Source organism: Parasteatoda tepidariorum, chromosome 6, assembly GCF_043381705.1.
Source record: "Parasteatoda tepidariorum isolate YZ-2023 chromosome 6, CAS_Ptep_4.0, whole genome shotgun sequence".
In the NCBI taxonomy this organism is placed as follows: domain Eukaryota; kingdom Metazoa; phylum Arthropoda; class Arachnida; order Araneae; family Theridiidae; genus Parasteatoda; species Parasteatoda tepidariorum.
The window spans coordinates 87,809,932-87,824,736 of record NC_092209.1 but is presented as its reverse complement, the minus strand read 5'-3'; the positions used below and the strand labels follow the sequence as shown (position 1 = coordinate 87,824,736).

Sequence of the window (14,805 nt, the reverse complement as noted above, 5' to 3'; positions counted from 1 at the left end):
TAGTACACAGATAGTTTTAATTTGGGGTATAAACCTAGAAATTTAAATTAATTTTCAATGAAATGGGCTGCCCGGTACCATTTAATCCGCGGACCGGGGGTTGGGGAACACTGCTCTAAGCCACCGCGGCTCGCACATTCATTGTTTGAACAACTGGTGCATATTTCTAAGTGTTCGAAGAATTTAATTTAAGCCAAAACTATCTCAGGAACACTATTCCTTCGTGCAACAACAACGTAATAAAGTATTTTTTTTTTCAGTCAATAGAATTCAAACTGTATTGATTTGGATTTCTGGGAAACAATTAATGCTATCAAATATTCAACAATAAATGGTTTCCCTGCAAGAGGGTCTAACCCAGTGTTTCCCAACGTGGGGCCTATGCCCCACCGGGGGGCAGATCGATTGTAAAGGGGGGCAATTTAAAAATGGACTCGACATGAGTTTAAACCTTTTGCTCTGGGCCATTTAAATACAATGCGAGATTTCGGTGACAAAATCGAAAGAAAAAAGCAAATTCTTAAATAATTGCGGTCAATAAATATTATGTGACTTAGGGATTTTTTAAGCGACAAACCTGAAATGAAGTATCTGTTTACAGTCGATGGTAAAGCATTTGTGAGTTATTTAGCCAATATCTTTGAAAAACTGAATATATTAAATAAGAAACTTCAAGGAACAAATAAAACTCTTGTTGATGCAAAAGCGAAGATATTTGGCTTCATTACCCTTATTGAGTTATGTCAGAAATATATTAACAACAAAAACTTTGAACAGTTTCATTGGCTCCAAAAATGTGAAGTAAATGATACCGCTTTACTTGTTATTGTCTATCATCTGAAAATTCTATCGGCTGATTTAAAAGAAAGATATTCTGATTTAAAACAAATTTATTTTCCAACATGGATGTTGCAGTCCATGTTAGTGGATTTGTCTGATATATCAAATATATCAAGAAGAACTTGCAGAAATGCAAAATGATGAGTCAGTTAAAACTTTATTTAATATGAAAGGAGTGATGGCATGGCTTCGTGAGGAAACAGAAAACAAATACCCAAATTCAATCAAATGTGCAAGAAAACTATTGTTACCGATTCCATCTTCATATTTAGCTGAATGTGGATTTAGTGCTGTAAATGATTTTATTGGTAAAAAAAAAAAATCGTCTAGATATAACACAACGGGGAGACTTGAGACTGAGGCTAACCAAATTGGAACCTAAGATAAAATCTACGTGCAGCAAGCATCAAGGGCAAGAATCTCACTTAATTAAAATATTAAATTATTATAGAAAAATATTTATTAAAATTATTTCGAATTTGAATTTTAGTTCTTCATTATATGTTCTGAAAATTTACTTACTTTGTTTCGCTAACAATTTCCTAAGTTTCTTAAGTGAACAATTCGATTTTTTTAATATTAAAAATTATGTATATGTTACATAGGGGGGCATAAGAATTTTAGAAAGTCTTAGGTGGGGCATGGTACAAAAAAGGTTGGGAAACACTGGTCTAACCTATCTTAATTATTTTTCCATAGGTGATAATTATCAACTGAAGGAAATAGCTCATAAACAATAACAGTTTTCTTTCAAAAACAACATTACAATAACGAAAACAGTTCATTAAATGATTCCAAATGAATCAGTATTTCCAAAATATTGTTGCAATTAACAATAAAACAATAGTTATTAAATCAAAGTTAAATCACGAAAAACAAAAAGCACGAGAGCAAAAAGAAAAGTTAAGTTAGCGAAAAACGGGTTTGCTGACACCAGCAAAACTCAAAATCGCTAACAACGGCGCCAACAACTGCTGTTCCATATTTATCAAATAAATCTTTAACTGTTGATATTTTAATGTTTCTACTCGTGTACTTCTTTTAACCATGTCGTAATTTGTGCATCAACTTGGATTTTACTCTTCCTGCCACTGATGAAGGGGGTATTAAATAAATTTAAGTGATAAATTAAGAACAAGTAATTAAACAATAAGTAATACATTTATTTAGTGAAGTGTGCTGCTACACCTCGAGAGTACTTTAATCTTTTTTTCTTCTTGGCGAGGTAATAGTTTTATTTAGTGTGACATTTCGTTGGCAATGTTTGTATTATTTAATAAATGTTTTGTGAATGAATGCTATCTTACACTTCGGGATTTTCCAGACTAGGAAAATTGTTTTACTACATACCAGACGGTACCTTAGATCGTACCTACTTTTAAACTCGTTATTTGATCTCTAAGTGCACCATGTCCCAAAAAGCTCTGGAATCTGTGGAATCATTACAGAATAGCAGCGACACGGCGACATTGTTGCAGAAAGTTTCAGAATTCTTGCAGAAAGATTTTTCTTTAGAAAAGTTTTAAAAAAAAAATAGTTTTCACACATAAAATTTGAATCATGCAGTTAGAAACTCACTTTTTGGAGCCCTCAATTTACACCGATAGTATCGTAAATCGATATAATGTTTCGATTGTATTTTCTGCAGTTATTGAGATTGATTTTCAGGTGGTTCTTAAATATCCCGATATATTTCAAACAATATAGCGAATTCACATCATGCATTTGAGTGATTACTTTTTAAGGCAATGATTCTATATTTTTGGCTGTTATTACTATTGATTTCGCCTAGATTTTAAATCCGATATTATTTATGCTATATTATTTATTACAACAACCTAATCTTGAAAAGAAACACGCATTTGAGTAATCCCTTTTTGAAGAGTCCGAATTGATTATCTTTTTCTCGGCAATTACTTCTCCGAAATTTATGATTTTTAATTATTATTTTTTTCTTTAGTGGGATGATAATTTACAAAATGTGAAGGAAATAATTAGTGCGTTCCCCCTCCCCGCTCCCCCTACAGAATATCACCTACAATATTGGTATAAATAATTATTTCACGTTCAGTTGAAAAAATTATATATAGTTTGTTTTTTTTGTTGATGCAAACGCAGCGTTATTTTAAATTAGTAACATATATGTTTGTTATTATAAAAAGTAACTTGCAGAAAGAGAGTTTTGACGCAGATAGCTTGAAAATATTCTGCCACAAGGCAAATGATAAATTGAGCGATGATAATGAAATTGCCCATCCAATAGGGTACCGAAATGATGTTAGATTTGATGGAATAAACCATTTTGACGAAAATGGATCGAAGCATTCTAGATGCAATTTATGTATAAAAAAAAATGAGATACTCCATCTGACGTATGAAATACAAAGTTTATTTACATATAGAACAGCATTTTTGCTCACATTTTTACCTTACAATAAATGGATTTGGGAGGAAAAAAAAACAAGTTTATAGAGGGCAGAATACCAAGTTTTTCTAATTATTACAAGTTTTTCTAATTATTATCTTAAATCTTAAAAAATAATAATTAATAAAAAAATGTCTAATGGTGTAAAATTGTTGAAGAATCGAAAAAATTGGGACAAAAATGGGACTATATATGTTTAAATACCTTTCGGTGATCCCGTTTTGGGCACAAGCTATTAAAATATAAATATTTTTTTTGTTATAATAATTGTCATATATTTGAGGGAAACATAATTAAGCTTAATTATTATTATATATATATTAATTTCTAGAGAGTAGATTTATTTATTAAGTTTAATATTTATATAATTTATTTTTGTTCACTTCTATATTTTATTTTTAAAAAAATTCAATAATAGTTTAATATTCGTATATCCCACATATTAATTATCGTCCCACATATTAATTTAGTATTCGAACCAACAACATTCTAAATTCATCGAAAAACTATGTTTCCCACCTCATAATTTATGTACTTCCACTTTGATTTGCAAAATTACGGTGTATAGTCTTCCTCTGACCTACTGTTGACTTTTTTTTTTTTTTTTTTTTNTTTTTTTTTTTTTTTTTTTGTAGAAACTGGAAGTATGATTGTTTGCTGTAATTTACCACCAACCGCAGAAATTGCTCCCGCGCTGACTGCATGATAATCCCCCCCCCCAAATGAATCTTCCATGTATGTCAGTGTATCCACTTTAATTTATTTTTGTGTCCATATTATTCCATACATTATTTATTCCTATTTATTCCATAAATAGTGTTTATATTTAACGCACAATCATTTAAAACCTTTATCACGAGGAAAATAATCTTAATCTAATTATCGCAGAAAATGTGATGATTTGTCAAAGCCTAACATATTTATAAAGTAACGATTTTAAAGGACATTTCGGGAAAATGAAAAATTATAAGTAACCTTAAATTTCATTATAAAAAAATGTGACAGAAAAATATAATTTCAATTTTAAATGTATTTAACTTTAATTAAAATGTACAAAACTTTAAAATGCATGAAAATCTTACAAAATTTATTAAAATAATGAACGTTGAAAATAGCAAGAATCAAAACCAGAAATCAAAATTCAGTGTTTAGATATAAAAAGGAATTTTACTAGTTTTAAAACTACAAAATCTGTAGCCATAAATTGTAATTTTCTTTTGAAATTTGCAGCAATAAATTAATATGTAGAAAAAATTCGATAAATATATTCTTTTGGTTAGAAGAAATAAATTTTAAAAAAAATATTCATACAATATTAACCCCCTTGAGTTCCAGTAAATTAAAAATTATATTTCATTTTTATAAAAGTTCTAAAAAAATTAAATTTTAAATATTGCCGATTTTTTAATTTGCAATATAAATAAATTCGCAATATTAATCTGTGCAATGTATATAATTTGCAATATAAAATTTTCAAAACACTGCGATTTTTTAATTAGCAGTACAAAAATATCTCTTAGTTTGCAATAAAATATAAATATTCCGCTTTGAATCCAGGCAGGAAAAAAATTGAGCACAAAAGTTTAATTTCTAAATTTATTCTTACCATGAATGAATATGATGAAATATTTATGCGGCGAAATTCGAAATAAAAAGAAAAAAATATTTTTATTCGAAATAAAAGAAATAACAAAACTGAAGAATTTTTTTTACCTGGTACTATTTTTAATTAAATGAAGCAAAACTATTGTATATTAAATTTAAATGCCAAAATAATGAAGTTTTGGTGCAAAAAATGTTTGATTTAGTAACACGAAAGAAATATTTGAAGTTATTTAGAAAAGCGCACACATAGTTGCTTTTCAAAAATAAAATAAGTGGATTAAGGCCTTTTTCAGATTGAAAACAATTGGATTTTGTACTTACCGGCTACTACTACTATTAAGAAATATTTCAACAAAAAAAAACTCACATGCACCTAGACAGGGATTGACTGGGATAAATATATATATATTTATATTTCTGTATTTTATAAAATTATAAAATGATAAAATAAAATTTATCAAATTAATAAATGTGACTATCGAGCAAGAATTTTATTTCTATTGATATCAATTCATTGATTGACTCAATTGATTTCATTTTGTTCATAATCATTTTTGTTTGTATCATTCAAGACATTTATTTCAAGCATATCAAGTTTTATTATCAATAGGCACAGGACAACAGTTAAAATTTTAACTCATAGAAAAGGATTCGATACATTTTATTTTGAGATATGACGTTTGGAAGTGGTTAATGTAACTTTCACCGTTGCGTAGCACAAAATGGAAGTTACAATTTTTACTGTTAAGATTGATTGAGGATAAAATAAAGATTAAACCGTATTTAGAGCGATACAATAAGAATTTAACTTTCATAGGTGCCTGGCAATGAACTACTGTTAAAATTTGAGGGTTTTAGCTATTTGGAGTAAGGGTTGAATTTTCGATTGCGAAAATTTCACTCTTGAAGACACAAAAGTAATTTCGTAAAAAAATAGTAAAAATAGTAAAAACCTCGGTACAACAATATTTTGGGGACCAAATAAATATATTGTTGTAGAGGGATATATTGTTATATCGAGGGTCTACATACTTTGGGGACACAATAAGATTTTTTTTAATTTTAATGTTATTTATGTATTAACTATAAATATATTTATTCATTTTTTTACTGTTAAGTCAAACTACGAAGCATGCATTGAATCCAAAGCACGAAAACAATTTTCGCTTGTGAATGATTCTCCACCCATCCTTTATGGAAAAAAAATCTCTTTTGGGTGTTAATGTGATGCGTGTGGTCATTTGTGACTCATGATCAGCTTTTAACATGAAGGAAATGAAATCATATAGGAATGTTACATTAGTGAATTCTTAAGAGATAAGGGGAGACAATTCTAAGAATGGAAGCTCTTGGGGGTGGTCAGCAGTGAGTCTTCTCTTGTCAGAAATAATGGCAAAAGATGATAAAATAAGATTTTTTACATTATTTGAAAACCAATTATAAATGGCGAAAATAAGGTTGAAATTTGGAGAAAAAAAATCATTTTACAGGGGATTATTGCTTCAGAGGATTTCGTAATATTGAGAAGAGGATAACATTAATTCATATGCAAGTTCGTCGGAAACATGAAAAATTTTCGTAATAGCGGGAGTTATTGTTGTGTCAGATATCGTAGTAGCGAGCGTTCACATGTAATTATTTCATTAGCAAACATAAAAGTTTTCAGGTATGATTTGTTTTAGTTAATTTTAGCATTTTTTTTAAATATTTTATTAAATAGAATACTATTGCTATTAATGAGTCAAAATCTTAACAATGGCTAAGCTTCAACGAAAAACAATTGAAAAACGCGTAGACTAGAAAATGCGTTTTTTCACTTTTCTAAAAGATTTTTCTGTTTATTTTTTTCATTCGTGTAGTGATGCATAAAATATATTCCATAACGAAAACAATGTTTCTGTAAAAACATATTGTGATTAAAAAAAACAAACTAAAGAATAGCAGTATTCTTTTTATATTTAAAATACACTCCCGGGAAAATATTCTTATATTCCTTCCCATTTTGAGATTGTTTTCAAAATTCTCGTCCCTTGTTATTTTCATGCATTTTTCCAGGTCTCTTAAAAAGGGACAAAAGAACGGTTTAAATTGTTCTCTCTTAGAACGCTAGCATGTTTCAAAAAAAGTTTCTATTAAAAAGAGAAAAAAGAAATTTGTATTTCTTTTCTGACTCATATTTCAAAATATGTCTCTCTATAAAAAAAAAAGTAAAGTTTCTAATAAATCATTGTTTGGCTGGCAGCAGGAAAAAGGTTAGTCAACAAGCCAGTTAATAACGATGCTGAAAATAGACGGTAAAAATTAATTAAACCTTCTTCATGAGCTTAAAATTTCTATAAGCATGAATTAATCCCTTAACAATGTAATATATATATANTAAGGGGTTTTTGACCCCTTAACATATTTCAGAAAAATGGACCTAAAATGGAAAATTTTTTTGACTGTTTAATTTTGTTCTTTTCAAAGGTTGAAAAATGATTTTTTATTTGAAAAATAAAATTTTAAATGCAACAGCTACTGTATTTATAATTTTTACAGACATATAAAAAAGTTATGGATTACACACTCATTTTATTCAATTAGATCAAATTAAGCAAAATTTTGAAGCTAAATGTAATATAACTAGTACAATATAATACAAAAGCACAACGGTATGATTTTCAATACATGCATTTTACAAATCTTTTACAGTATGGTATATCCCAAAACATGGTACTGCACACAAACCCATATCGCCCTCTTTGCTCTCGACGTAAGTCGCGATCGATGAAAAACTAGGACCACTAATGCCATCTATAAGGAAAATAGTGAATTAAGTATTCTGAAGTAGAAACGAACGCCTCTCGGGCTTCACAGAATCGAAACGTTAATTTTTCTCCTGCCCGAATTTAGTTCGGGCATCACGAATACTGCACGAAGTAGTTGCCCGAGCTGGATTCGGACGACACTGGCAAGGAGTTAATGATGAAATAACAGTGGAGTTAATTGTATAGAATAAAATTCACGAATCTAAAAACAAATAGAACAATCAAACAATACAGGGTGTTCTGTTAAAAACGCTCTTAATGTGTATTTGTATTATTGAATAGTTTTCGAAAATAAAGTACTCACACTGAGAAAGAAACGCTATCAGAGGTGATGTTCATGTTAAAAGCATCAAAATTGATTTCATTGGAGGTTGTTTTTAATAATCATGTTTCATCTCTGTTTTCTCCCACAATCAAACAAGTCTATTTGGAAAATCTTGTTGTCTTGTTGTTTATTACTATGGTCTTACATATCAGATTTCGACTGACTTTTCCCCGGTTAACTTGTGATCCTAAATATTAATACTTTTATTTTTAATATGGATTTTAAGTTACGTAATAAACTACACAAAACAACATAAATACCAAAAATATAAATTTTTAAAATGTCTTTGAATAAAAAATACAGTTAAAAAAATAGAAAAGTTTGCAATTGTACTCATTTAACTTCATGTTGAATGTCTAAGGTTTACTTGTCTAATGTTTACCCGATCTCAACGGCCATCTTTCTCGGTGGCTAGGGATAAAATCACGTGGCACGAACATCCAATCAACGCACTCCTGTTCACTTGAAGAAGATTTTCGAAAATAATAATAAAACACTGATAACATTAAGCGATGTTTTAATATCACAGAAATTACTGATTTTTACAACGGAACAGATGGTTACAGATGGAAATCGAGACCAGTTTAGTTTGATAACAATAAAGCTCATGACAGTATTAACTGTGATCATATTAATGAGATACTACTGTTATAAATCACGATTTTATAACATTAGATGCAACATAATCAACTAATACCACCGAAACCTTTTTCTTCACGTCACGATTCTTTTTTATTGGTCAAAACATTATTATAATACAAAAATTTAGAGCTAACCATTTTCAGTTTATTTAGAAAACAAATTCTTTTAAATTTTGATTTTCTTCCCAACTTATTTTTTTATAAACTGGTAAGTACTGGGTCTGATTTCGATGATGATTTAAGGTTATGTAGAATTAAATTTCAGTAGCAACTAATGATGCAACAATTACGTCACTTGAAACGTTTTTTAATGTCTCTTATTAATATATTTGTAAATGAAATGCATATAGTTTAATTCTCAAGGAAAAAAAAAAACTTACTGTATTTCCACAGGTCGTGAAGATGTTGGCGGTTGTAGTGGCAGTGTTCGCTCTCTTGTGGCTTCCCTACCGAGTTCTTCTGGTCTACAACTCTTTTGCACAACGTCGTTACATGGAGCTATGGTTCCTCATGTTCTGTAAGACAATGATATTCATCAATAGCGCCATCAATCCAATACTCTACAACGCCATGTCCATCAAAGTAAGTCTTACAAACGATGGTTTTTTTTTTTAATTTTTTTTTTTTTAAAGTAAGTAAACAGCCAGTTTATGCGGTAGAACTGTCTTCCTATTCATTTCTGAAAGGTGTGCATTCAGCCTGTTGTAGAATAGTTTAGTATCTCGGGGAATATCAGTATTGTTTCGATTCATGGATAGTTACAGAACGTGGACATGGGCCCAGTGGTTAGTATTGCACTGGGCCCATATCTAAGAGTTCGTGGGTTCGATCCCCGACGGCCGAAGACTCCGTGTAGTAAATGGTGACTGATGCACGTTAAATCTGTCGAGTCGCAAAGTCCTCCATATTCCCCTAACAAATCGATACCTCTGAGGTACTGATCCAGGAGTTTCCTTGTCTTCTGGATTGGTTCAAAATTACAAGGCTACGGAGTTGAACATTAGTAGTCGTAAATTCAAAATTGGGTCTGCTGTTCAACGGCGGATATAAAATATAAAATACATCTGCTGAGCCGTTCTTCGTCCAATGAGGTGGAACGGGTTCGAATCCCAGCGATGGCTTGTCGACGAGGAATTCCGGATCGGACTTGCACAAACAACAATGCTGACGTAAAAATATCCTCAGTGGTAGACGGATCATGGGTTAGAGTCCCCTTCCCGCACGCTAATCGTGGGAGATTTTCGTATTTTTCCTCCCCTGTAACGCAAATGCTGTTAGTTCCACCAAAAAGTCTTCCACGAAGGCACATTTCCCTCAATACTTGATCCAGGAGTTCCCATATCTTCGAAATTGGGTTCAAAATTACAAGACTACGGAGTTGACCATTAGTAGCCGTTAACTCGAAATTTGGGTCGGCTGTTTATGGACGGTTATGAATAAAATAAAATATACGTTCCTTAAAAAAAATTGGAGACACTTGAATGTTACATTCCGATTCTGCACGATTTATAATTAGCATCACAACTAATCATCGGTGCCGAATTGTGTTACCAGCTTTCAAAATTAAAGTTTTCCTGCGCCACCTTTTCGTTCTCGAATCCTATCATTTGTCAAACAGATTAACTTACACTGCTGACAAATAAGGCCTTCATTAATCACCACTTTAAATTAAGTTAGAAAAGCTGATATTTGAACTACGTGCTTTTATATGAGATAAAATGTTTTCGTTGTTATTATTGGAGCAATTATTTAAATTCTCAGTAATGCTAAATAACGTGTTTTAACTAAGATGGAAGCTTCAGATTTCGACTTGTGTTCCTTATCAGATTAAGGGAAAAACTAAAGTATTCATTTATACATTTTTAACTATCAGGGTAACTGTCTGTAATTACTGTAATTGACAGTAATGCTAAATAACACGTCTCCATCGAGATAATAGCTTCCGATTCCTGACAGTGTCGTATCCTTATCAGAGAATAAGGAAGCACTAAAATTATTTCGATTGTGATTTGATTCTTCGATCATTCTGATATTTTCTAATTTTATGGGAAATTAGGAATTATCGCTTTCCTTACTAGTTTTTTTTTTAAACAAAATGCCAAAAATCAACATATTATTTATATTTCATTACTAAATACTAAGAACTAAACCAAAACATAATACACAAGTTCCAAATTGAAGTTTTATTTTTTTTTTTGTGAGTAAAAAATATTTAATTTACCGTCAGCTTACTATCCCAAATTATCTCGGGCAAATGAAAAAAATTAAATTTCAGTCTTTGTATATGTTCACATTTTCATAATCTGAAAAATCATCTGCATTACTCTCACTTTCATTCTCGAACGCCATTTTTTTTTACTCTTTCTTTTTCTATGTAAATTCAGCAATCATCGTATGTACAATTGCACAAAACACGTTTGCAGTCCCACAAATAACATAAATCCCAAACAAAAAGTGACCAATTGTTTTTTGCTTTGCTTCAGGCCGAGTAAAAACGTGACAAAACAAGACGTATTGACGAATTCTGCTATGCCCGAGTTTTCTCGAGATAGTAAATATTTGCAATATATACATACCCGAGTTAACTCGTGATAAGAGGTTAATAGTCAGTCATTCGAAATAGCACGTTCTAACTGAAATAGAAGTATCCAGCTCGAAAATATGCATCCCTTATTATCAAATTATAAGGACAGGTGAATGAAAAGGTTTATTACAATGTTTGGTAGCTATCGTGCTAACTAGTACAAAGGACAATATTTTTAACTAACTCGTTCCCACCCTTTTTCACACTAAGTTTGACGAGCGGTTAATTCTCACTTGGGCCGGATCACGCTATTGGTCGAAAATGACATCACTGTTGGGGGGAAGGGAGATGGTGGCTGGTGTTTGTATGAGTTTGGTGACAAATTTCGTATGCTCGGAATTTATTTATTCCTTGTAAATGTTTACGTAATATTATGTCTTCGTTAGGGTGGGGGAGAAAGGTAAATGTCTACTTCAGCATTTCAGACAATATTTATGTTTTAATTGATTTAAATTCATCAAAGCTAAAAACAATAAAAATAATGAATGTTTGTTTTTTTCCGTAATACGTTTTTTTTGTTTGTTTGTTTTTCCTTAAGAATTATCTTTTGCAGCTATGAAGTAACAAAAATTGAAATAAACATAAGCTCAAATTTACTCATACATCGTAATTTAGTTGTGTTATGAATAATTTTAAAAACTTCATAATCAAGCAACTGCAACACGTAAATTTAGTTTAAAGTAATGACCAAAATTCTGGGCTAGCCCCCCCCCCCCCTGCATTTCTAGAACAGCCCCAGTTGCTAATGACGTAAAAGCAGTATAGTTTAATTTCACTTACTTAGATTCTAATAAAAAATTACCACAAAACTGTGCGAAATGTGAATATTGTCTTTATTACTCAACATTAATACCACGTGTAAATTGAGCTCATTTGAAAACTAAATATTAAATCTGTCGCCAAATCAAGATCGGTCGCTAAAATACTCTGCAATACACAGCAAGTCCCTTCCCCAAACAGTGATGTCATTTTCGACCAATAGCGTGATCCGGCCCAAGTGAGAATTAATCGCTCGTTAAGTTTGGCGTAGTAAAGCTTATTCCGGCTTTTGTGCCATTAAACAGCAAAAATTTGAGTTTGAGCGTTGGATTGACCATCGAAGGGGCGAGTTTATGTAGGCGGAGTTGTCAAACGTGTCAAAGAGCGATTTCATATCCTCCATGCCCAACATTAATAAAAGTAAAAATATATTTCACGTGTCTTAAGCATAAAAGTCGTGTTTAAACGCTTGAAACATTTCGACTTTTTTCCACACATTAACTATAAAGTAAATACACTGGTGCAAGAATTTAATAGAATTTGCAGACTTGGTCGATTATCTCTAGAACTACTAGACCGATTATAATGAAATTGGATATGATTGATACAATACAAAACAAATAATCATTCAGCAATTGTAATACACGTGCATGATCGTGCATAATACTCGTTGGAGTCAGAAGGTATGAAACAGCGGTTGCAAAATAAACAAAAAAAAAAGGGTTAATAAAGTGTTATGGTCCCCTCATACAGATATACAGGTCTTTCAGCGCGATTTCATACTTGAAATAAGGCAGTTAATCATTTCCTATGGTAATTGTTCTGAATTGTCCTGGGGGCATACAATCAAACGTTTCTACTCCAACGAATGTTACGCATGATCATGCGTGTGTATTACAATTGTTGAACAGTTATTTGTTTTGTATTGTATCAATGCATGCACATATCAAATTTCTTCAAAATCGGTCCAGTAGTTTTAGAGATAATCGACCCAGTCTGCAAATTCTCTTAATTTCTGACACCAGTGTAGTTGACAAATATATGAAAAATAAGGATTATTTCTATTTTCTAGTTTAGAAGAGCTTTCAAAATAATGCTGTCGTGTGGAAAAACGAGGCGGAGAATTAAAGGTCCCTACATAAGCGTTGCAGGTTCTATAATACGTCGACAGCATCAAACTGTGACATCGCAAATCACTTCCTGTACCATGGAACCACTACAGATTCTTTGATGTTCCCAATGATGAGTCATTCATTCTAGGTGTTGACTTAATAACATTTGAAAGACTTTTTTCAAATGGGCAAAAGTAATAACACATCCGTACTTTTTTGTTCTATGTGTTGTTTTTCGAAACATTTCATGTTGTGTGTTATCTTAAGTAATAAAACATTCGTACTTTTTTTGTTCTATGTAATGTATTGTTTTTTGAAACGTTTAATGTTGTGTGTTATCTTAATTTATTTTTAGGGGAACTTTTGTAAGGAATGTGTTCAACATAAATGTTATTATTTCTCGTATCGATTGATTGCCACAAAATGGATTTGAAATCATTTAGCTACTTTACTTTTATTTATTCGCGTATGTTCGGTAGAATAAAAATTTTGTAACCTCTTTCCAATTTCAAATTCCAACGCCTGATGACATATTTTTTCTAATTACTAAAATCAAAATTTATCTTGTTTTTATTAAAAGTTTCATTATTTTCCTACTAGTTTGAATGTTCAAATTTTAACTGAAGCCCTGTGTGGAATAATTGCACCCATTTTCCTTAACTACTAGAAAGCAGAACGTATTACCAAACGAGAGTTCATACTCAATCGAAATAACATCGAACTACAATGCGTAATGTGCACCCATTTAAAAGGAAGATTTTTTTACCGAATTAACAGAATTTCTGTAAATGTAGTTATTTGTTTTTTAAAATTATTTTCATTTTTGTCATAGTAATTGACGAGGGTATTTTTAATGTCGGTGTCTCGTGAGTCGTGTACCACCTGGGCAGAAATAAGTCCGGAATCGCACTATGGAAATCAATTATTTTGATGCAACGATGATTTTGTTTCAAAAAAGACCAGTTCATTAATAAAATATATAACGAGAATCGTTCAATAAGAATTGTAAAGGTTTTCTTATCGTCATTCAATTGTTATTAAAACATATCTATTTCAGAAAAATGGACCAAAAATTGAATTTTTTTTACTGTTTAATTTTGTTCTTTATACTATTATAAAAGTTAGAAAATGGTTTTTTATTAGAAAAATAAAGTTTTAAATGCAATAACTACTGTATTTATAATTTTTGCGTACACATAAAAAAGTACTGGATTACACACACATCTCATTCTGTTAGAGCAAATCAAACAAACTTTTGAAACTAAATATAATATAACTAGTATAATATAATATAAAAACACAACAATATAATTTTCAATACATAAATTTTACAAATCTTTTACAGTATGATATATTCCCAAATCCCCACCCACATTTCCCACCCTCGACTGAAGTAGTAAGCGGTGAAAAACCAATACTACTAATGCCATCTATTATGAAGATAGAGAATTAAGTATCCTAAAGTAGAAACAAACCCATATCGGGCTTCACAAAATAGAAACGTTAATTTTCCTCCTGCCCGAAGTTATCACAAATACTGCACGTAGTAGTTACCCCGAGCTGGATTCCTGTGACACTGGCAAGGTGTTAAAACATGTTTATTTAAACAAAAGGATTTCGCGCTTTTATTTATTAAACACATCTATTTTAAAATCCCAAAACAGATCAGAGCAGAGTCGGTCATGACACATCTGCGTTCGAAACCGT

At 30.9% G+C, this 14,805-nt stretch overlaps 1 protein-coding gene across 2 annotated transcripts in view; it reads left to right on the top strand.

Annotated features, from left to right (window-relative positions):
• LOC107442169 (thyrotropin-releasing hormone receptor-like) overlaps positions 1–13,395 on the top strand; it is a 50,752-nt gene extending 37,357 nt beyond the window's left edge. For both annotated transcript variants that reach the window (XM_071182819.1, XM_071182820.1), the window contains exons 3-4: positions 9,037–9,225; positions 13,059–13,395. In XM_071182819.1, the coding sequence (XP_071038920.1) occupies positions 9,037–9,225; positions 13,059–13,217 (348 nt within the window). In that variant the 3' untranslated portion in view covers positions 13,218–13,395. The remainder of the gene's footprint in view (positions 1–9,036; positions 9,226–13,058) is intronic.
• Positions 13,396–14,805: the final 1,410 nt, after the last annotated feature.